Below are 23333 nucleotides of genomic sequence, written 5' to 3' on the forward strand. Positions count from 1 at the left end.
AACGCTTTTTATGATTTTTAATTACTGAGTGATGTTTGTTCGTTTAAGACAGAGCTTAACTATGTAGTCCTGTTGTCTTGAAACTCACTACATAGACCAGGCTGCCCTCGAACTCACAGAGATCTGCCTGCCTCTGCCTCCTCAGTGCTGGGATTAAAGGTGTGCACCACCATGCCTGGCTGAGTGATTTCTTTTTAAGTGATGGTTTCAAAAAGTGGCTACCCAGTCACTGCTTGCGTGGAAACGAACAAACAGTCCAAGCCTACGCTTCTCAAACTGTTCGTGGGGGAGGACTATCTTTTTATTCCCAGCTTTTCACAGACAGATATTGCGTGTGCAGATGCCGCAATGATGCCAAGCCTCTATTTCTGGGGGCTTGCTTCCCCTTTCTGAACTGAACTTACCACAAACACCTGCCTCTCATGCTTTGAGAACTGATGTCAGCTCAGTTGTCCTGGGATGGTCGTGGTTCGTTCTGGAATCTCCCACATGCTCACCGCACTCATTCGGGTAGAAATCTGGTCACGCAGGCTCCTGGAGTTGTCCCTGGCGGGGATTTACTATTGCAAAGCATTGAGAAAGAGACAGTCCTGCTCAAGAGTCTCATTGTACACTGGCTGGTGTGCTTCGCCACCGGGCTTGCTGGGCACCGGCTTGGCTGTTCCTGTGGTAGAGCTGACTCTGAGTTTTGTGGCTTGCTGTCCTCTGGCATGACACAGCTGCTGCTCTCTTGGATTCTTAGCGGCTGTGATCACTAACCTGTATGTGAAGCGCAAAAATGGGTCCATTTACTTTCCCTCCTGGATGTTGGAGTGACTCAGAAGGCCCCACCTCTCCCCGGGTGACAGATAAGGCAGATGGAGGGACAGACAGACTGATAGATAGGTGGATGGATGGATGGATGGACGGACGGACGGACGGACAAGATGTATGGACTGCTATATGGATGGATGGGCAGGGTGAACGGAGGGAGGGATGGAGGGTTGGATGGACAGGATGAATGTAGGGATGGATGGACAGATAGACAAGCTGTTAGGAAGGAAGGAGTCCCTTAAAAAAAAAAAAAACATGGTATAGCTGCTTATAAGATGCTCCTGTAAGTAACCCAGGTTAAACTCAGCGCATCAAGCTAGACATGGGTGGACTCTTCCCTTTGTTCTGCAGGTGCTCCTCTATCTGGGATGAGAGAGTTGTCCGTGTCTCCCTGGGCAAAGTTCACACAATACTGGGCCAAAGAAATTCTGAAACTCCTACCTTCAGCCTGTTCTGACATTCCCTATGGCTAGGCCGCACTGGCCTCCCATGGTGCCAGCATCCCTGAGGGGGATACCATAGAACCTGGCCCTCTCCCAGACTCTCAGAATTGGGGTCCCAGGAAGTTTCAGGAAGCCCTCAGAACCTGGCTCCCGAGGGTGGGTGGAGATATCTCCTTGAACGTGAACGTCAAGCTCTCATTTTCTTCTCCCATAGGAACCAGGGCTGCAGGGGCTGCAGGGGCTGCAGGCCTTGCCACTAGAGATCCCTCTGTCCTGGGTGACACAGCCAGCCAGCCAGGGAACAGCGATGAGGCTTTTGATTTCTTTGAGCAGCAGGATGATGTGCAGCCGCCCACACTGGGCCTGAGCAACAAGGATGTGGAGAAGTCCTTGGAGGAAGAGGAGGAGGAAGAGGTGCTCGACCCCCTGGGCATCATGCGGTAGGTCTCCACTGCGTCCCAGGTCCTGGGCTCAAAGGGGTCTGGGCCATGGGACTTTGACCTGGTGTGCTCAGGAGAGTTCACTCTGCTCCACCTCAGGGTCACACCTACCCATCCCTCGTCAGATCCCCGTCTGTGACTAACTACACAGATAGCCCCATGGTAGCTCAGTAGCACAGCCTGCTGGACCCAGCAATACTGGCACTGGGACCTGGGTTCTCCTTCTCGTTGATGAGTGGCAGTGTGACTTGTTTGCCCCTGAGTGTGCTTCTCCGTCTGTAAGGCAGGGTTTCCTTCAGCTCCTCCAGGACTGTGTGGGTGTAAGCCACCTGTGACAGTGACTGGACAGTGTCCCCTTCACATGCTCACACACAGTCCAAGGAGACAGAGAGGCAAACCAGCTAGGCATCTCTTTTGCTTCATGCCTCTCTGATGCATCCAGCCAATCAGTGAGCCGCTCCTGAGCCCTGGCTACAGGGACCACCCTGTGCTGGAAATGGGGTCAGGGCACAGGCCGGAGAGGAGATGCACAGCCAGGCATCTCCTGCCACAGCCCCGCCCCCCTCCAGTAGATGTGGCCTGAGAACACAATGGCTTCCCTAATGGAAACCAGCTACTCAGCCATCCCAGAATACTTTTTCTCCTTCTTGGCTCGAGCGAAGAGCAGCTAATATACTAATATTTTCTGTGCTGAGCATAACGCTGTGTGCTTCGCATGCTGCGTCTCAGCTGTTCCTTCCTTTGCAAACAACAGCCCAAGGTGAAGAATGGCACTGGCTTGGCACTGAGTTTGAGCGCTTGCCGCTGGGCCTGAATTCCAGCTCCATCCTTCAGTCGCCAAGGCTCCCTGGCTATCTGCCTCTTTCTCTAGTTTTCCTCAGTAAAAATGGGCTCTCAACAGTACCTACTGCATGGAACACTGCGGGGAGATGATCTAGGATGTGTAGGTGTTCACGTTAGCCGTCATCATAAGGTCAGCTTCCAGCAGAACCACACCACGGCCCAGGGCACCCTTCACACTGTGACAAATGGGTCTTGGGAACTTGCTTGCCATCCTCAGGATACAGACAGGGGAGGTTGCCTGAAACAAGAGCCCCCCCCCAAGAATTAGACAAAGGCATGTTCAGTGTGATGACATACAAGATGAGGTTCCCAGCATGCCACCCTTTCGGCATGGGCTGACTTCCCCAGGTGTGAATCCGGAACATGGACTGCAGGGATGTGAGCCCACCACAGAGGAGATGAGGCCTCACATTGGGCAGAGGTCCCCAGGCCAGGAGAATCTAGTGTCCCCAGTAGCCTCCAGTCAGTGTGTATATTGTGAGGAGGAGGGGTCTGGTCCACAAGGGACAGGCAGTAAGGATACCAGGGTGACATGGGGAGAACCCTATAATATCCACTCCTTATGGGCCTCACCCAGCCCTAGGACCCTGCCTGGGCTTTATTTTGTTAAGAATAGGGCATTGTCTGAACTCACGCCATCTGCTGTTCTAAGTAACCAGGAGCCGTGCCAAGCTGAAATGGACTTCTGAGGCTGCACCAGCCTTTGGCTGAACAACATAGTTAGCAAAGTGGCTCCTTTTTTGGGCAGGAAAATGCTCTTGGGGTTGGCAAGTGCTGCCTTGAATTTCTTAGTCTAGTAGCGGAGTTGAGGGGCCGGTGTTGGGCAGCCAGCCTGGGACCACCTGGAGGGAGCTCTGTGCCCTTGGGGGGTAAGGGCTGCTGGCTTCTGGCTTCTGGGAAAGCAGAACCAAGAGGACTCCCCTTCCTGCCAGATTGTCTCTTAAGGTCCCACCTGACACCAGTTGTTATTATCGGCTCTGTCAGGAATTATAAGTAAGGTTTCTCGCGAGCTTTCTCAGTGCCAGGAACTGAGCTAATTGGCATTTGCGTGCAGGAGCTCATGTTACCTGTGAGGCAGCACTTCTGAAATTGGCTGTGACCTGCAGTCAGTGTGTGGGACGTCAGGACACGCGTGTATATGCTTCATATGAGACTGAGCGAGGCTTGAGAACAGGAAACCTCGCTAAGCACACTCTGTGCCGATGGCGCCTCCATTTGTGAAAAGATCCAGAACATGCGAAACTGCTTCCCGGGGCTATTGCTGGCGCCCCGTAGGAGACAGATCCCTGTGAGGCTGACTTTTTTTTTCTGTGGTAGGACACTGGAGTCTAGAGTCAGGCGTCTTGAGCTCATTCAAACAGCCCCAAATGGCAGAACTAGGACTTGGAGCCACCTGTGACCATCTTTTGGCAATGTGGCACGAGCTAGGGAGGGTTTTTATGCATGGAGAACTCAAGACTCCTCTGAGCAGGGATTTGGCCAAAGCCTGGTGCTCTAGTTTGGTTTCTACTTCTGTGATTAAAGACCATGCCCAAAAGCAACTCGGGTTAGGGGAGGACAAGGTTTCCTTGACTTCAACCCCCAGGTCACAGTCACTGAGGGAAGAGAGACAGGAGCTGAAGCGGAGACCATGAAGGGATGGATGCTGCGTCTCCTGGGCTTGCTCAGTTTGCTGTCTTCTCCATCCCAGTCCCACCTACCCAAAGGGGGCACTGGCCCCTGAGGACTGGGCTCTCCCACACCAGGCATTATTCTAGAAAATGCACTACATGCATCCCTGAAGGCAATCTGAGGGAGGCATTGTCTCAGCCGAGGCCCCTCTTCTCTGGTAACTCTAGATTGTGTCAAGTTGACATGGATGGATGGTGGGTGGGTGGGTGGGTGGATGGATGGATGGATGGATGGATGGATGGATGGATGGATAAATGGATGAATGGATAGATGATAGATAGATGGATAAATGGAAGGATAGATGATAGATAGATGGATGGAAGGAAGGATGGATAGATGATGGATGGAAGGAAGGATGGATAGATGATGGATGGATGGAGTAAATAAGTAAGTTAGTAACCAGGGCACATGTATATGACACAGCAGTGACTTGAAGAGTCAGGTTTCCCTCTCATGGACAGAAGGGTTGCCCACCTCCCTTTGGTGAAGTATTCTTGCTTCCACCAGAGGCCTATAATCTGAGTTCCTTTGCTCCTCTTCACACACAGCACGCCTGGCTCCCAAGCTCTGATCCCCCAGCTCCCAGGACATTTCTGGAGCAGCCTTCCTAGTGCTCAACCTCAGGCGTTCCCTGCTGTGGCCACAGGGAGGCGCTCAGGCTCCATTTCAGGACTGTCTGCAAGGGTGGGAGAGATTGGCACAAAGCCAGAGCCTGACTGGCCTGGCTTTTCTTTGTCTCTTTAACCATCCTCCGACTAGGGAGAAGTCAGCCTTGGTGCACTGTTGGAAAGCAGAGAAAAGCTCACACCCTAGCTCATTCAGACAGCATCACTCCTTGTCTTTCCTGAGTTTTTTTCCCCCTGAGTCTGGCCCGTGCCGTCTGGACTCTAGACATAGCGTACATACTGTTTCTCACTCTGCTTTTACAATTAACGTTCTGTCCCAGACGCCTTTCTCTGTCATACATACTTTCCGTATTTAACTTTATTTTAGTGTCTTTGTGGCTCTGAGAAAACTGTGCCTTGCGCTAGAGACATTTTTTCATCCTCACTCAAAAAAAAAAAAAAAAAAAAATACCCTGGTCATTGGGAGAGAGTGGAAACACAGGCAAAAGTCCTTTCCCCAGAAACAGGTATTTCTGACCTTCACATCTCCTTAACAGTGGGTTAATTCAGATCTGCAGTTCCACAGTTGGGTGTTTTCTGCAGCTTTGCTAGGGCTCTCTCCGGAACAATGCTGTATTTCCCTCAGACTCTGAGCCAGCCCCTCAGGCCCAGGCACTGGAAGTGGCACCATCAGGTCCAGGCTTTTGGTGCCTTCCGCAGGCTTTTGCTGTTGCAGGGAGGAAGTCGAGGAACTCCTGGGTAAAGAGTTCTCGTTCCATTGAACTGTTCATCTAAGTAATGGCCTCAGAGCCAGGTTCCTGAAGGTTCTGCAGGGGGCTCTGGCTGAGAAAGGCTCCTTGGGGCCTACACAGTGGCCCTGTCTTAGACCTCTCTTCTCTGTCATCCCGCCCGTCAAAGCACCACTGTGCCTGCCACTTCTTTTCCAGCTTGCTTCCTAGTGACAGAGGACGCAGCTGGCTCCTGCCCCTGCCTGTCTGTGAGGCTGGCCTCTCAGACTCTCAAAGCGGGGTTCCAGGACTCAAGTGAAGACCTTTTTCCTTGGAGACTGTTTTATCAAGATTTTGCTTCGTTTTCCGTGAAATAACTGCTTGCGTTGAGTATGAAAATAATCCTTGACTTTTTGTATTTGGCTGAAATTTCTGCTCTGGGATGACCCTTCCATTTTTCAGTGTCTGTAGAATCCCTGCTATTGCTCCTAGATTTCCTCACCGGGCATCTAGAATCCATGGCAGGAGCTGGAGGGATGGGGTGGTTTCAGTCTTGCTCTCCCCCTCCTCCCTCACTAACCCTGGAATGCCCTTCCTTGGGTGCCTCTTGCTAAACAAATAGCAGGACCTTGGGGACTTTGAGCCAGGAGGCCCAGGCCTCTGTTGGCTAAGCCTTTACATCAGAGCACAGTTAGGGCCTGTGTTTCTGCATGGAGCCAGGTGGGGATACAGTTTCCCAGGCGCCCTGAGCCCTTCCATGGAGCCCTTGTCAGGAAGCCCTCGTCTGTGAGTGGTGGTCACTCACTCTGCAGCAGCCCAGACACCAATGTATGCCAAAGTCTGAGAGATGCTCCTACACAGTGCAGAGGGGTGGGGTGAATAGGGTACCCCCCATAATGCCTTTCCTCCTAATCCTCCTGCTCCTCTCTGCCTACCCCCCACTAACCAGGTTCTCTGAGAGCAGCGGAGACCACCAGTAGTACCTCCATGGTTCTAGGCCCTAGCTCGCCCCAAAGTAGTGAGGAGGGCAGAGTCAAAACTTTCAGCCACCCTTACCCAGGGGCACAGCTAGCCTCGCTGCTGTATTTCCATGCAGGTCCTTCCTGCTCCTGGCAAAGGACTCCAGGGACCGTGGCTAGCACAGTGGTTTCTGCCCTTTCTATTTCAGTAGCAAAGGCTGCTTTTCAAGAGAAAAACTTCACACAGACACAGAATAGAAAAAACAGACCTTCACAGAGAGACATGGGAACTAGATCTTTGTCCCCTGAAGTGACCCTAGATAGCTTTGGAAAAGGTTGGCGCCTCTTATAAGCACAGAGTTTGAAAGCTGGAACTCCAGGATGTATGATCACCCCCAAAGTAGGGTTCAGCATTCAAATCCTACCTTTGAAGCAGACCACGGGCAGTTTGCTCAACTCCGAGCTGTGACTTCTTCAGTTGCGAAACAATTGGAGTTTCAGGAGCAAAGGGGCCTCCAGTGGTGTGGAGGGAAGGTTCTCCAGCCTTCAAGCAGCTTTTACCTTTCCCGCCAAAGCCCCAAAGGGTCTAGGCCCAAGAGTCAAAAGGAAGAAAGGAAAGTTATTTGTAAGTTGTGGCAAATAGTTTGTCTTCTTCCCAAGGCCTGTGTGTCTCTTACATCAGACAACTGTGGAAGGCTGTGTGCCTACTTCCTTTTGTTATGCAAATCTCAGCACCAGGTGATAGTTTATGTGCCGGCCGGCTTGTGCCTCCTGTCAGGAGCACCTGTACACCTGGAGGTGGCAGGCTGCCTCCCACAACTGTCCCTGTGGAGAAAGAGTGTGCTAGGCTGAGCTCTTGCTGGAGCGAATGCTTACCTAATCCCTTCCCGATCGAGTCATGTGAGGGGCCGTGTCTACCATTCTTCTGTTCAAGACTGCCCCCAATATCAGCCATTCATAGCATGACAGTCCATGTCCAGTAGGAGGTTGGACTCAGTGTTCAGGGTAATAGAGTTGAGGAACATTTGTAAGAAACCAGGGGCATCCTGAGAGTAGGAGCTTCAGTGACCTGAGGGGTTGTGTGTGTGTGGCGGGGGAGGTTCAGGACTCTTCATAACCAGCTGAGACCACTACCTCTGCCAGGCCTGGACTTCTCCAGGTTTTTGTTAGCTTGCTTGCTTATTCTTTGTGTCACGGTTTCTGTGTGCGGCCCTGGTTGTCCTGGAACTCTCTCTGTAGACCAGGCTGGCCTCGAACTCAGAGTTCTGTCTTCCTGCCTCTGCCTCCCAAGTACTGGAACTAATGTCATGCACCAGCACTGCCTGGCTGACTTCTCTGTTTTTATCTGCTTGGATGACGTGGGTGACGGACAGTCTTCAACGGTGGCAGCCCACTTCCTCAGTCATGCCAGTGGCTCGAACACTGCGGGATGCTGATGGGGACGGAGGAAGAGACTCCTCAGATAAGAGGAAACAAAGGCTGCTTGTTCATTCTGCAGTAGCCATGGTGGACCTGCATCACCAGCACCTGCATTTGCCAGAGACTCAAGGCAGGCAGGCGGCAGGAATGAGAAGCCTCACATTAGAGCAAAGGGCTGGCAGGGTTGGACTGTCGTTGGGTCTGTCAGTGTGGGCACATAGAAGCAAGATGTCCTAGGTCTTAGGGAATCTGTTAAGGGTGTGTGTTTGACTTGCTTTCTGTGACTGGTCCCACTAAATTGGAAGTGAAGGTGACAGTTAGACAAACTGGCAGGTACTGATCACACTTGGCCCCTGGGGACTGGCTGTCGTGGAGGCTGTTTGCTGGTTGGCTTCCTGGGCTGTCTGCTGCAGGTTCTGGCCAGAGTGTCTGTGTAAAATGGCCCTTGTCTTCCTGTGCATTTTCTATCTCTTGGAATAACTGCAGCATGAGCAGGACCAGATATTCACCTTAGGGCGAAGGATGGTCCCCTGCAGGCGACACCACTTGGTATCCTGGTGGTACCAAGAGAAAATGAAATGGTGTCACCCATAATGTAAGAAGAGGGACTCACTGCTGAGGTACTGGTCCCTGGGATAGGAGTTGACAATGGGAAACCTGAGAGTTAGGCTGTTGCTTCTGAGAGGATGGCATTGGGCTCCACAGCAATGAGGGCTATCCAGGATGATTCTTCACCCGGGCCTATCTCCTTAAGTTTGTAATCATAAGCCAAATATCATGAAACAGCATCAAACCTCTGGCCTTGCCCGGTGCTAGCTGTATACAGACTACAGAGGGTTTCTGTAGATCTCCCTACTAATTCCCATTTACCAACTTCAGAAAATGGGCTCAGAGACGGTGCTGCTGACCCAGGTGTGCCAAGTTGTCTCACCCCTGCCTGCACTTCCTGAGGCCTCCGCCTGTCACAGCTGCTGACCCCTGCTCGTCTTCTACCCAGTCCCTCCCTGGAGCTCCCGTCTATTCCATGAGGCTGCCCGACCCTCAGGGTAGATACCTCTCGTGGCAGTTGCTGCTCTATGGAGCCCCGTGTGGAGCTGCTGCAGGTCAAGGTGGCCAGGGATGAAATTCAGGAAGTCTTTACTGGGCTGGTGAGATGGCTCAAATAAACCCAGAACCCACATAAAGAAGCCTGAAGTGCAGGGACGTGTTTAGAACCCTGGGGGTGGGGTGGGAGACAGGCAGATCCCTGGGCTTCCCTGGCCTGCTCGCCTGTTCTATTTGCCGAGCTCTGGGCCAGCTAGAGATCCTGATTCCAAAACCACGGTGGACAGTGCCAGGGAAGTGACAGCTGAACTTCCCTTTGGCCTCTGCTCACATGCACGGGTGTGCACACACGTGCACCTGCACACACAGAAAAAGATCGTTTAGTGGCACCCTGAGATTGTTCTGCAGTTGGAACAAACAACCAAATTTAAGGTGAAGACATGACAAATTCTTTATGGTAAAGCAGAAAAGTTGCGTCATTGGAAAAGATGTTTGTTGCCGTATTTGGTGTCATCGTCCTGGCTTTGAAGGTGGTCTGTCTTGGCTGTGGGCTCCAGCCTTCTGTCCAGACCCAGGCGGGCTGGCTATGTCTGGAGACCCTCTCTGCTACTCCCTTGCTCACCAGTCCAGGGCAGCTGGTGCCCATCACTGGTTGCTGTGGGAGGTGGATGAATCTGGAATGGCTCCACACGGCCCCTGGGTGGCCAGAGGGGAGGCTGCTCTCATGTGTCGATCACTGTCACCAGAAGTGCCTGAGCCACAGGGAGGGAGGCAGAACTCTGGAGCTGTCAACAGCAGCTGCCGCATCTCCCTGTGCGTGCTACATGCCTGCCTCGGAACATGGCCCCGCTGTGCATCTGTCTCCTGTCAGGCACGCAGCAGGAGAACCAGAGTCTGCACACCAGCATGAACATGCTTACACATGCCTGCAGCCATACAGGGGCCCTCCCTACCTCACACAGCCGGCGCGGGGTGAGATGCCTCTTTAGGTAGCCCTTGGGATCTGCACAGGTCCACCAGGAAGTCAGGGGCTGCCGACCCCGCCCAGTCCCTGGTGATGAAAAGAGAATAAACCTCGTATTGATCAGAAGCTTTGCCTCCTGTCAGTGCTGAGGGCAAACTGAGTGTCTGTGGACAGCTGGGTGGAGGTGTTGGCATAAGGAAGCATAGGAGGAGGAACACTCAGAGCTCCAGCGTCTCAAATCTCAGATGAAGTGATGGATCCCATCCATCTATCACTTAGGTTACACATCTTTTAATGGTGTCATATAGCTAGCTCCCTCTGGCCCTTACGCCGGCCTCGCCTGCCATTCCTAACCAGGCCGGACCATGGTTTATGAGCAAAGTTCCATGAGGAACTGCTTCCCCCTCCTCCTCTCATGTTTCTGGTCATGCAGAGTGACTGGCAGTCAGTCTGCCAGAGACACTCTTCTGGCCTCAGCCCACCAGGTCAGCCACCCGGTTCCACAGCCTCCTCCAGGAATTCCTCCCTGAGCCCTCACTGACTCCACCCTCGGTGCTCCAGCTGTGGCGGACTGGGGTTTTCTATATGGAGTGACTGGTGCCTGTGACTGGCTGCTCAGCTCACAGCCTCTGGGAACAGGCACCTATCTCGAGAATGTCTGCCCCATCACCTAGCACCGGCACCTTTGTGTGGGAGGTGCTTGGTGAGTGCTGCTTGTAGGAGGCGCTCCAAGGGAATGGATGGGCCCCTTGTAGCTGAAAGGCTGGCAGGGGGCATGGTTGGGATAGCAGTGATGGACTAGAGAAAGGGCTTTGTAAAGATGAGCGCTGAAATTGATGCTGTGACCCTCACTCCTTGTCTCCTCCTGGAACAAGTAGAGTCTGAATTAGAGATGTCTGCCTGCCTGCCTGCCTGCCTGCCTGCCTGCCTGCCTGCCTGCCTGCCTGCCTGCCTGTTTCTGCTTCCCTCCTATTCAGTCAGCTAATCTGTCCCCCTTTTATCTGATAACTATCCAGCTACACAGAGGACAAATGCCTGTATGCATGCATGTGTGCCTGCTTGCTTGCCTGCCTGCCTGCCTTCGTCCTTCTAGAATTTACGGAACACCTTTCTGCAGTTTCCGGACCAATCAGACAAGACCCGGCGATTTCCAGGTCCCAAAGCTCCAGATCCCTTGATGTCTTGTCTTCCCATGGGAGATCTGAAAAATCAGAGGCCAGGGCGGCTCGGTGGGGTGGGGCAGAGTTCAGACAGTGCCTGACTCTGTGCTCCTGTGCTGAACATCTGCTTCTTTTTAGTTTAGCAAAAATCACAGGTATCATCAAGGAGGACAAAAAGTCTTGTTTGAGAGAAAACCTGCCCAGGACAGCCTGGCGTCATTTGTGCTGTCTAGCCAGCCTGGGTAGGAGTAGGGAAATGGTTGGAAGCTCACCTGGCTTCCTGTGTGTCCTCTCATGCTTCCCTTGTTCTTCAGAATCCCCTGCTCTCTGCTTCCTGCTGATCTCCATCCACAGAGAACTTTGCCTCCCTTCCCTCTGAGCCTTTGACTGGGTAGCCTGTGCGTTTGATCCCCAGAGAAGGTGATTTCTAAGTCGGGAAGTCCAGGACATAGAGGGCAAAGCTACGGGAATGGCTGAGGAGCAGCCTCGTGCCTGCCTTCCTGGAGCTGATGGGCCAGGTGCTGGCATGGGCGTAGATGGAGTTCTCTGCCCATCACTGCTGCAGTGCCTGCTGGGTCCAGGGCCAGGGACCAAGCAGAGGATGTTAGCATATGTGAGTAAGGGATATATCGATGATGGAACAGAGCCCATGGTTCTCTTCCCTTCGTCCAAGGCTGGTTCAGGGGATCCCAAACCCAACTGATGGTTATATCCCACAGAGAAAGGCCCAGCTCCCAGGGTCTTCCAGGCATTGGGCACAGGGAGTCTGGACTATGGTCCATCCTTGCTAGGACCATGGCCTCTGTTAGCATCCCCTATCAAGGGATAAGATGAAGGGAGCCGCCCCATGAGGAACAGCCGAGTCCACACTGCAGGGTCTGAGAGGGGCTGGAGCTTGGGCTTCCAGAGGATGCGCACTATTAGGCTAGAGATCCTGGTTCCCTTTGCTCACCCCAGCGCCACAGGCAGAGCTTACGACTTCATCCTGGTGGCATGTATTGAGGGACAAAGTACAGATACTAGAATAGGGACACAGATACTGCTGTTGCCTTTGGAATGTGTCCCTTCCTTTCCTGAGGAGAGCAAGGTCAGTCTTATTCATGGGACATTTAAAGTAAGGAGCAAGAGCATAGAATCATAATAACCACCCTGCAGGCAGCCCCAAAGTGTTCAGTCTGCTGTGTGGCCTCCACCAGATGCTTGACTCCTCTGAACCATTGCTTCTCTATCTGGCCAATGAGGCTGACCTGACAGATGTAACCCAGAGCACCAGGACTTCCAGATAAGCCCCTTCCTGGCTTCCACAGCTTCTCTACTCTCATCTGTGACTGTAGGCTAGGCTGGTGTCTTAGTTCTGATTTTTATCGCTGTGATAAGACACTATGACCAACATCAACATGGGGAGGAAAGGGTTATTTCATCTTACAACTTGTAGTCCATCCATCATTCAGAGAAACCAGGGCAGGAACTCAAGGCAGGAACCTGGAGGTGGGAACTGATGGGGAGGCTGTGGAGGAGTGTGCTGCTGCCATGGACCCCAGCTTGCTCTCTGTGGCTTGTTCATCCTGCTTTCTTATACAACCTAGGACCACCTGCCTCGTGGTGGTACCTCCCACAGTAAGCTGAGCTTTAATCCCAGCACTCGGGAGGCAGAGGCAGGCAGATCTCTGTGAGTTCGAGACCAGCCTGGTCTACAAGAGCTAGTTCCAGGACAGGCTCCAAAACCACAGAGAAACCCTGTCTCGAAACCCCCCCCCCCCAAAAAAAAGAAGATTCCCGATGGATTTACCTACTAGTCAACTTGATGGAGGCATTTTCTCCACTAAAATTTCTTCTTCCCAAATGACCCTACCTTGTGTCCAATTGGCATAAAAACTAGCCAGCACATAGATCTACCTCCAGATGGTGGGAATAGTCAGCTTAGAGTCCCTGGCCTTGCAGCACCCAAAGACCTGCTACAATTTTTGGCAATGGCCAGCCTCTGTGCAGTTTGCCAGCATGAGCTCAGAGCTGACCTCACTGCAGTGGAATGGCTGCCAGGCATTCAGGCGAAAGCAATCCCAGTTTCCAGTTAAAAAGAAAAAAGAAAAAAGAAAAGAAAGAAAGACAAACCTTGCTGTTTGCAGGAATCTTAAAACAACTAATGTGGGCAGCAGCCCCCAGGCATGAGGTCAACTTGTTAAAATAAAACCAAGAGTTTCTGATGTGGAGGCAGTGTCACAAGGCAACCCAGATCATGTGATCTAGCTCCATGAAGGTTGCCTTGTCCACCTGGATCAAGAACTAAAACCGTGGCATACCCCAGAAGCCTCCCGGTGACCCCCAGTTTCCGGCTGCAAGCATCCCAGGGCAAGAGCGCATCAGTTCGTGAACAGGTGTAGCAGAGCCAGGCTGGGTTGCTGCCAGAGGAACATCACAGAGGAGTAGGCCGCCCTGGGGACCAGCAGCATTGGCCAGAAGGGCAGCAGGTGTACTACAGAGGAGAGAAAGACATGTGTGGGAAACAAAGCCTTAGGCCATGTGGTGGTTACTATTGTTGGCTCTTGACAGGATCTAGAATTAACTAGAAGACAAGCCTCTGGGCATGCCTGTGAAGGGTTTTTCTTGATTGGATTAACTGAGGTTGGAAAACGGACCCTAAATATGGGCAGCACCATTCAATGGCCTGGTGTCCCAGACTCTATGAAAGGGACAAAGCTGAGCACCAACATTTATCTCTCTTGGCTTCCTGGCTATGGCTACAGTGTGATCAGCCACGTCATACTCCTGTCACCCTGATGTTGCCACCATGGTGGACTGTACCCTCAAACCATAAATTCAAATAACCCCTGCCTTCCTGGAGTTGTTTTGTGTTGTGTTGTATTGTGTTGTTGTTAGGTATTTTGTGACGGAGACTGTGCTTTTGTTTCCCGGCCGCCCAGACCCAAATAATCACACAGAAACTATATTAATTACAACACAGTTTGGTTGATGGCGCAGGTGTATTTCTAGCTAGCTCTTACATCTTAAATTAACCCATTTCTATTAGTCTGTGTATTGCCACGTGGCCATGGTGTTACCTCACATCTTGCTTCCCCAGCAGCGCCTGACCCTGCCCTCTTTCTCCCTGCATTCAATTTAGTTTTCCCACCTAGCTCTATTCTGCCCTGCCATATGCCAAAGCAGATTCTTTATTAACCAATGGTAATAAAACATATTCATAGCATACAGTGGGAAATCCCACTTTAATTTTGTTATGGAAAGAAGAAAAGTCACAAACAGGCCTCTTCCTACCTTCTGGGCCCTGTCCCTTGAACTTTGAGCCACAGACCACATCTGCCCCATGTCCAAGTGGCTGGGAAGTTCAGCTTTCTGAGCTCAGGCCTCCAGAGGCACCTCACAGGTACCCTCACCTTGAGAAGAGAAGCATGTGGGCTGGAGAGATGGTTCAGAGGTTAAGAGCACAGACTGCTCTTCTAGAGGTCCTGAGTTCAATTCCCAGCAACCACATGGTGGCTTACAGCCATCTATAATGAGACCTGGCACCCCCTTCTGGCTTGCAGGCACACGGGGAAGGAATACTATACACATAAAGAGGAAGAGAAGCATGTTACCAGGCCCATGGTCATGTGATAGCACGACACCTGAGTCGACCATCTAAGTTAGGAACTGTCTGGCCACCAGTGACTAATCCAGATAGCCCCTCGCTTCTCCCTACTTTTCCCAGTGCCCATCACACCTGAGCATAGATTGTGACTGCTTCAAGCAGTCAGCGACTCTCCACTCGGTAGTCAGATTTTTGGCAACGCTCATTCCTGGTACATGCTCACACCCTATTCTTTTGATTGTCCTCCTCTTGGGTCGAGAGGAGCTGTGGGTTGGAGATTTGAGGATCACTGAGGTTGCTCCACCTGCTAAGATTGCTCTGGTTGGGCTGTCCCAGATCTCCCTGTGGTCCTCTTCTGACCCTCTCTTCTATGGCCCTTGGCATCCAGACAGTCCCAGCCGAGCTGGGAACCTGGGGTTGACTAGTGGGCCACCTGTGCACTCATGAGACTCCTTACCTTGTGTTTTATTTCCAGCTCCAAGAAGCCCAAGAAACGCCCAGAAGTGGCCATAAGGCCCAAACCTTCACCTCGGCTCACCATCTTTGATGAGGAGGTGGACCCAGACGCACGGCTCTTTAGCCCAGGCAATAAAGCATCCCCCCAGAGACCTCTGGAGACCACACAGGACTGTAAGTACTATTGTTCCTGCTGTTGACCTAGAGTTTGTTGACTGCCTGTGTCCCTGAGCAAGTGGTTCTCATCTTTGTCCTGTTTAGATGAAATACAGATTAGGTATATAGAGATTTTATGCTGGCCAATTAGAACCTCATAACCAGTGTATGAATGTCCTATTCAGGAAGTGAATGACTTTTTTTTTTTTCTTAAAGACATAGTTCCCTGGTTACCTCTGTAGTCACATGGGCACTGGAACTGTTTAATGGAAAGAGGATGCTGGCCCACCTTGGGCGTGCATGCTACTCTGTACAAGGTTTAATTTGAATGACTGCATGGCACCCCCATAGACTCTACTGCAAGGCATGGTGCAGGGTTCAGAGGGAGGGCTCAGTAGCTTTGGGACTCTTCCACCTGTCTCTCTGAACTTTCCTCATGCCTGCCCAGGTCCTCTTCCTCAGGGAGAGAAACGATGGTAACTTTCTGATTCATCCCATGCCTGGTGAGCATCCACCAAGGGAAGGTCAAGCTCGGATCCCTAACCTTAAATCTCAGAGAGCTAGGGATACATAGATAGCATCACCCGAAAATGTAGCACAGCCACAAATCTCTTTCAGGGCTGAGCAGAGATTCCATAGGACACGGGTTCCCATAGGACAGCAGGCATCCTGGGAGAGAGTGCAGCCGTGGACCCCAAAAGGCCAGGGGTCCTAGCTAGCTCCACCGGGGAAAGATGCTTTCAAGTAGAAACATGATTGACACTCCCAAAGGATTGCCATGAGTGGCTCAGGTGGGAGAGGGTTGAGAAGACCTGGGCTTACGAAGGTGGTGCTATCAACACTTAGTGTCTGTTGCCCCTGCTTCCCATTCATGACCTTGGCAAGATCTGTGGCTGGTGGCTGCCCTCGGCACCTGCTCATTTGTACCTGTGGGTAAGCTCAGGGGTCCAGTCCTGCTGGAACTTTGCACGGGGGTCTGGTGCAATATCCTGAGAAGCCACTTACCCAACAGAGAGCAGCCCTGGAGGTCTGGAACAGAGACAGGCCAGGTGGGCAGGCACCTCACACCATACAGAGCTGGAAGAATCTCACCCTCCTGCCCTACAGGGTCTCCCACCTCTCTGCTTTCTTTGCTCGCTCACTTGGGTGCAATAGGAGGCTTAGCAGGCCTGCTGTCTGGTAGCCGAGGATAGACCAGCCCTTCTTTTTACCCTCTGCTCCTTCTTCCCACAGCCCTGAAGCTGTTTGACGACCCTGACCTTGGTGGTGCTGTCTCCCTGGGTGACCCTTTACTGCTGCCAACTACCAGCGAGAGTGGAGGGCCCGCATCCAGGGACAGCTCCAAGGAGCTGTTCAGGTACTGTTGTCCCCAGAGACTTCAATAGCTCTTACCCAAGTGTGAGAGTGTTTTCCTAGCTTCAGCCCATAAGGGAGGGATCCAGTCCTGGCCAAGTCCTGCAGCCATGGCCACTCATGGGTAAAAGGGAACGAGGATTTGCTGGGGGAAGGCTGTCAGCAACCAGGGCAGCCCCATTGGTTCCCCAGAGAATTACATTCCTTTCCTTTTCACACGTCCATTTTAATAGTTCCTTTAAGGGAATAGCATAACTAAATTATCTAATTCATGAGCAAGTGTAATGGGCATAAGTGGCTTGGGGAACAAATAAAACTGACTCCTCATATACTTCGTGTTCAGAGAGAGCAATGATGAGCCCTCCAGAAGGGTCCTATCCGAGGGCAGAGAATCTATTACCTGAAGGTTGATGTCAGATGTGAAAGAAATACTGTCTGTTTCCTTAGAGCTTGCTATGTGGTCAGAGATGTAGGAGGTTTGCCCCACCACAGGTAATTTTATTTACCCTTCCCACGGCCCCTACGATGGGTGCTGTTTTCCGCAATTACAGAAAATAGTGTAGGAAAGATCACTTGCCCAAGGCCGCCACTCTTGTCAGCCTAGGTAATCACCTCTCAGCTCCGGTGGAAGCCCTGACTGAGCTCTTGGAAAGGAAGGGCTGGGAGACCTGCCTTCCTGCCTCGGGCTGTGGGGTCTCCCTGACTTCTTGTGCTACACCCTGCTTCCAGTTGCTTCCACTGTGGTGTTCCCACCTCCCAATCCACGCCCCTCCAGGATGCAGCATGCTTGGTGATATGCATGAAGCTGAGCGGCCTCTTTCCAGGAGCAGTTTAGATAGCGCCGAGGCCTGTGGTCCTTGGAGGCTGACATCCGCACCGCACCCCTCGTTAGCAGCCCCGGGCTATTACACAGCCCTCTAAGTGCCCGCCAAGCCTGAGTCACCTCGATGGCGTCTTGTATTTACACCTCTCAGAGGCCCCTGGCATCTGTTCATCGTTCATCGTGTGTGCTTGCTCCCGACATCCTGGTGTCTGGAGGAGCCAGGATCGTAGTTATCCCACAGGGAGGAAACTGAGGCAAGGGGCAGTCTGGCGGCTGGGTATATGCCGGAGGGGCAGCACCGCATACCATAAACCTTTACTTTCTTTCCATGCCACGTCCACTGTTCTGTGGGTGTCTCAAGGCGATTTCCGCAGGATGCCGTGGCCAGCTGACATCCGCGTTAAGCAAACACTGTCTCGCAGCGTTTCATGGCCTTATTGGTCCCTGGGACCCTTCCTTTTCATTATGCTTCCCGGTCTTGCGCAGCCCCCTGGGAATCACGGCTCGGAGAATGTGGGCTTTGCATCCCTGCCTCCATTAACAGACATCTGGTGGTGAAGAATTGGCTTCTTGGGAGCAGGAGCCAGAATTTATTATTCTTTGTGCCTGCCTTGTTCCTGTTGAGGCAGTGACTGGACTCCCTTTGATGGCGGGCTTCCACTCCTCCGCCGCTCTCCTAGCCACTTACCTCAGCTTCAGTTCTCCTGAGGCTGCAATGTCGGAGTTGTTGAGTGAACCAAGCAGAGTTCAAGAAACCTCTATCCCAGGTCTCAAAGTTGAACTGTAACTGAGTTCTGCCCTTCGTGGGGGCTTAGGAGGGAGGAGAGAGCTGCGGCTCCGGGGCACAGAACACTTCAGGACATCATACCACCTGGGTCTGGAAGAGAGAGGAGCTGAACCTCATGTTAGACATGATCTGAGGGGCCCGTGTCACCATCCATACGCACCCCTCCCAACCTTAGCAGACCCTGCTGTGACTTGCTCCAGAGAGTCGTGGCTATGCTTGAAATAGGTCTCAGTCCTTTAACTGCTGTCCGGCTTTCCAAAGAACTCTGAATATAGTTCTGCCCTTTTGAACTTCTTGTGGGCACCCTTGATGTCCTCTCGAGGATGTAAGGAAGCCAGCTCGGGACCCAGTGAGTCAAGACACAATGGCTGCCTGGAGAAAGCTGAAACACATCACAGCAGAGACTGGCAGGAGCAGCCTTCCCGTGGATGAGAACACCTCCCTACATCTCCCTACATGCCTGGTCTCTCTAGAAGCTGGCCCACCCGTTCCCTCTGTGCCTAGACTTTTTGCTCACTTCTCTGCTCCCCCACAAGCAGGCTCTGAAAGCCACGATCACCCCAGAAAGCAGGCAGGGCAACCCAGAGCTCCCAAGCCGCTGGTTCCTGACAGGCAGTTCTTCGCACTGCTCTGTGTGCACTCGGGACTCTTTCAGGCCTTGTAGGAGCAGGGCATTGTTCAGACCGAATGCTCCTCTGTCCACTCCTGTCCCCCTCCCCCACCTCAGTCCTTACTGGGTACTCTTGTTCCTCTGCAAGGTCACACTGCCCAGGGCAGACAGCCTCCCTCATACTCAGTCCTTTTGTTCCCAGCCTTTGCTCTCTGGCACCCCCTCTGCAGGATCCTGCCAAGTCATGTCAGAGCAACCTTTCTTCCTCCTTTCCATAGGAACCCTTCCCCATCTTCTCTAACCATCGGTGCCTGCTTCTGGGTCCCTGGGGTGCCCTGCGGGAGGAGTGAGGCAGTGGCTCTATTATAGCTGCTCCCTGCTCTGTTTAACATTCCCGGACTGTCAGTCCAAGTCAGTGTGTGCAGTATGCCCTTAGATTTGCGAAGCACTTCTAGGGTTGTTTTATTTGCTCCTTACAAAGGTCCCTGTGAGGTTAGAGGAGCACGAACCACCCCCTCCTCTACAGGTGGGCAGACCGAGAGAGTCTGAGAGGTGGAGTGGCCTGTGGCCACCTGCTGAGGCACTGCTGGATCTGCTCAGGCCTGCTGCACAGCGCTAATGCTCCCCTCCCCTTCCTAGAGATGAGGAACCAAAAGGTGGAGAAGCTAAGCGGCCTCCCAGGTCCTCTGCTTTCCACAGCTGTGCCGAACTCACTTAGTCTGGCATGACTGAAGGACAGCTGTGGAGATAACTATCAGCACAGGGCCAGTCCCTCCCTGAAGCTGGAGAAGGGACCTCTATGCAGGAGTTCCCAGGAAGGTGACCACCCTCTAGAAAGCCAGCCTCCTGTGGGTCACCCTAGCCATGGAATCCAAGCCTCAGTAAAACGGGGTTTGAATCTATCTGCTCCCAGTATTTTGAGAGCGCATCAGACAAACTGAAAAGTGCGGAAGTGCCTGGCCTGCTGTGTCTATCACAGTACTGAGCGGGCTAACAGAAGGGGGGGGGAGTGTCAAGGGAGGTTTGTGTTGCACATCTGCTTCTGAGATCGAGTTCCTCCGCTGGGAACTTACAACACGAGCTCCCCCAGGCTAAGAACGGGTGAGCAGTGAGCCATCTGGCTGGCTGTTCAGTACCCATGCTTGCTCGCCTCCTTGCCAATCACTACCGAAGCCTCAGTCCTGTCAGCCAGTGGGACATCTGAGGACTGTGCCATCACCCAGTCTTTCTGGAAATTTTTATTGCATTACTTTGTATGACTGCTTTGCCTATATTTCTATCTTTGCATCACGTGTACTGTGCTCTCAGAGGTCAGAAGAGGGATTGGACTCCCTGAGACGGGAGTTACAGGTAGTTGTGAACCTCCCTGTGGGCGCTAGGATATAACCTGGGTGCTGAGTCGTTGCTCCAGACTCACATGACCCAATCCTCATGAGTCCTGGCTGAGTCCACTCCAGCCTCGGAAGGCTCTCTCTAGAACCCAGGTGACTCACAGAGCTGTACCTCAGCCAGAAGACCCTGTCCCACAGCAGCAGCGTCCATGCTTACTGCTTCTCTGGGTGGAGCTGTTTTAGCTTCACGGTGTGCCTCCCAGGTCAGAGAACGAGGTTGTGACTCACCACAACTATGACCTAGTGCCCTCTCAGTGAGCCACCCAGCCTCTCAGACTGGAAGTCCTGTCTATAAAATAGACACAGGTATATCCTTCCTGGAAGTAGGGATTTGAGAGAGTGAATGATTCCCAAGTGCTCAGTGAAGGTCAGGAGTCTGTACCAGACAGCAGGCAGTTATTTCTAGAGGGCTGGGTACCCTGAAGACTCCAGCAGGCCTGAAGTCACCACCAAGGGTCTGCCTCTACCCTGGCTGCTGTGGAGGTGGAGGGTCAGAAAGACCTGCCCTTGGGCTTCTCCTCAGTACTGGGTGGATGGTCCAGTGAGCAATACCTTGACATGAGGCAAGCTGGAAGCTATCCCATGCCTATGTGGGGATGGTGTTGCTCCAGGTTCTTATTCCTTTCATGGATATAGTTATATTCCAGGACTGCTCTCTTTGGTTCCCTAGAGTTGAAGAGGACCTGGACCAGATTCTGAACCTAGGATCTGAACCTAAACCCAAGCCCCAGACTAAGCCCAAGCCTCTAGTCCCAGCGAAGCCAGCACTGCCCAGGAAACCAACTGTGCCCCCCTCTGTGGGCCCATCAGAAACTGGGCCTGGACCACAGAAGCAGCAACAGATTCAAGCTATGGATGAAATGGACATCTTGCAGTATATCCAAGACCACGACACTCTTGCCCAAACCTCCCCCAGTCTCTTTTGACTTACCCCTTCCAGCCTCTACTGTGCCTGCAGCTGCATACCCTCCCGGGGAAGAGGCTGTATGTGAATGTGTGGATTCTACCTGCAAGGCAAGGACTACCAATGGAAGTGGAAGCCTGGACCCTTGGTCCCAGTACTACACTGTTCCTCCTGGGCTATGGGATGGACAAGGACTCTGCAGAAGGAGATCGGGGAGCATCATAGGAATCAAACTGCATCAGCCCAGCCCAGTTGATTGTAAAGAAGAGAATTGGTGTGAGCTTGCCTTGCTCAATAAGGGCCTGACCTCTAAGGTAGAATGAGCTCAGAGGACAATGTCCACCTGGGAAGGGACACCTACATACATGTATCCACTGTCTCTGCCAGCTCAGTACAGGAAGGAAGACTTACTGAACCTAGGCTGGGCTAAAGGGAGTACCTGTGCCAGGCCGCTCTGGAATCTCTACTTGGCTGCTGAGGCCCCAAGGCATGATCAGAGCAGAAAGCCCCGTTGTCCAGACTGCCTTGACCCAAGTCCCTTCAGCATCTCTTTGTACTTTCAATTCTAATAGGAAAACTTTAGGCCCTGCCTTGCCTCCCTAGGGCATGGAGGGCTCCAGGACCCCAGGTCTTCCATTCCCTTTCCCAGGAAGGACCTGGCTAGCCCATGGCCTCTTTAATGCACCTGTTAACCAAGTGGGTCATAGCATCTCCCAGAACTTGACCCATGGGTATAAGGCACTGACGCTTCTCCTATAAGGCCTCTCTGCCCTCAGGATCTGAACGTGTTAGCTTTTCTCCAGTGGCGCCACCAGCTAAGGAGAAGGAGCTGTGCACCAGGCAACCCTGTGCCTGCCAGTCAGTGGTATCTCCTGGAGCAAAGAATGTTGGAGCATATTCTTTGCATTAGGAACTAGGTTTTTTTCTGGTTGTTTTTTTGTTGTTGTTGTTGTTGTTTTTTTTTTTTACGAAACACATGTTTTGTTTTTTTAACAAAATGCAGCCTTTTTGTTCCTTGGCTCAGTTGAGCTTCACAGAGGCATTAGAAAGGCCCAATTGGGTCCAAGAGTCACTGTCAGGAGCCCCCAAATGGCACCATCCGGGGCCCCCAGCTTCCTTACCTTGTAGTAAGACCTACAGCAGCAGGCTGGGAGTACCAGGTCTGACAAGTCTTGCGTCTTACCATGTCCCTTGTCAGCTGCCTCGTTCTGAGCAGGGCCATGTGCCCAGGCTGAATGGAAGGGCATAAATGGTTCTAGGCTGAGGACCAGAGTAATCCTCTGCCTTGCCAGACTGAGGGTCTCCCCAGAGCCTAGAACTGATCTAGATAGCCCCCAACCCAACTCTACTTCCCTTTCACCAGCAGGCCTTCACCCCTCCCTACCTACTGCCCAAAAGCCCCCTCAAGCCCTCCTCGCTGACAGCAAAGGAAGCTTCAGTAGGTGGGAAGAGGCCACGTGGCCCAGCCCTCTGCAGAGCCAGTCAACCATATCCTTGGACACTTCTCCCTCTATATCATTCCTCTGTGCCTTGACTATGAGCTGTCTACCTCTCTTACACACACACACACACACACACACACACACACGCTCCTTGCACCCAATCTGGGGGATAGACGACGTAGGAGAAGTGGGTGGTAGGGATTTGGATGACCATGGGCCAACTCCCAGCTGGCGTCCCTAACAGGACCTGACCTACCATTCTCCTGTGTGGTTTTGCCCACCAGGAGGGATTTGTCTGCCGTGGAGCTCTTGGGACACCCTGGCACGGGTGTTCTGCTCCACAGATAAGTTTCCCGTCATGACTTATTTTGATCTCAGGTCTGTGTCCTGCATAGCTAGTCTACATCTCCCCGTTACCCAGTAAAGTCTGTACGTGACAAAGCCAGAATTTTAGTGTTCTTTTATTTTCCATGCCTGGGCTGATGGGAGAGAGGTGGTGGTGGAGGAGGTGGTGGAGGAGGTGGTGGAGGAAGGAGGTGGTGGAGGAGGTGGTGGTGATGGTCTCTCAGTTTGTCTGTCTCTGTGGGAATGTGTGTGTGTGTGTGTGTGTTTAACTAGGATTGTCTTTGGAACCAGGGAAGGCATGTCTGCTGACTCTGCTCTAGCCCTCCTTTCTGTCTCTTAGCTGCAACCAGGAAGAAGGAATAATTCTAGTCCTTCCCACGGTGTAAACTGA

At 52.4% G+C, this 23333-nt stretch overlaps 1 protein-coding gene across 1 annotated transcript in view; it reads left to right on the plus strand.

The window, feature by feature from the left end:
• Window positions 1-23034, plus strand: part of Hs1bp3 (HCLS1 binding protein 3) — a 31908-nt gene extending 8874 nt beyond the window's left edge. Inside the window, exons 4-7 of the mRNA XM_057781915.1 lie at window positions 1471-1696; window positions 15151-15305; window positions 16521-16644; window positions 20922-23034. Coding sequence (XP_057637898.1) covers window positions 1471-1696; window positions 15151-15305; window positions 16521-16644; window positions 20922-21177 — 761 coding nt within the window. The 3' untranslated portion in view covers window positions 21178-23034. The remainder of the gene's footprint in view (window positions 1-1470; window positions 1697-15150; window positions 15306-16520; window positions 16645-20921) is intronic.
• Window positions 23035-23333: the final 299 nt, after the last annotated feature.

The sequence above is a fragment of the Chionomys nivalis genome, chromosome 1, assembly GCF_950005125.1.
Source record: "Chionomys nivalis chromosome 1, mChiNiv1.1, whole genome shotgun sequence".
NCBI lineage: Eukaryota > Metazoa > Chordata > Mammalia > Rodentia > Cricetidae > Chionomys > Chionomys nivalis.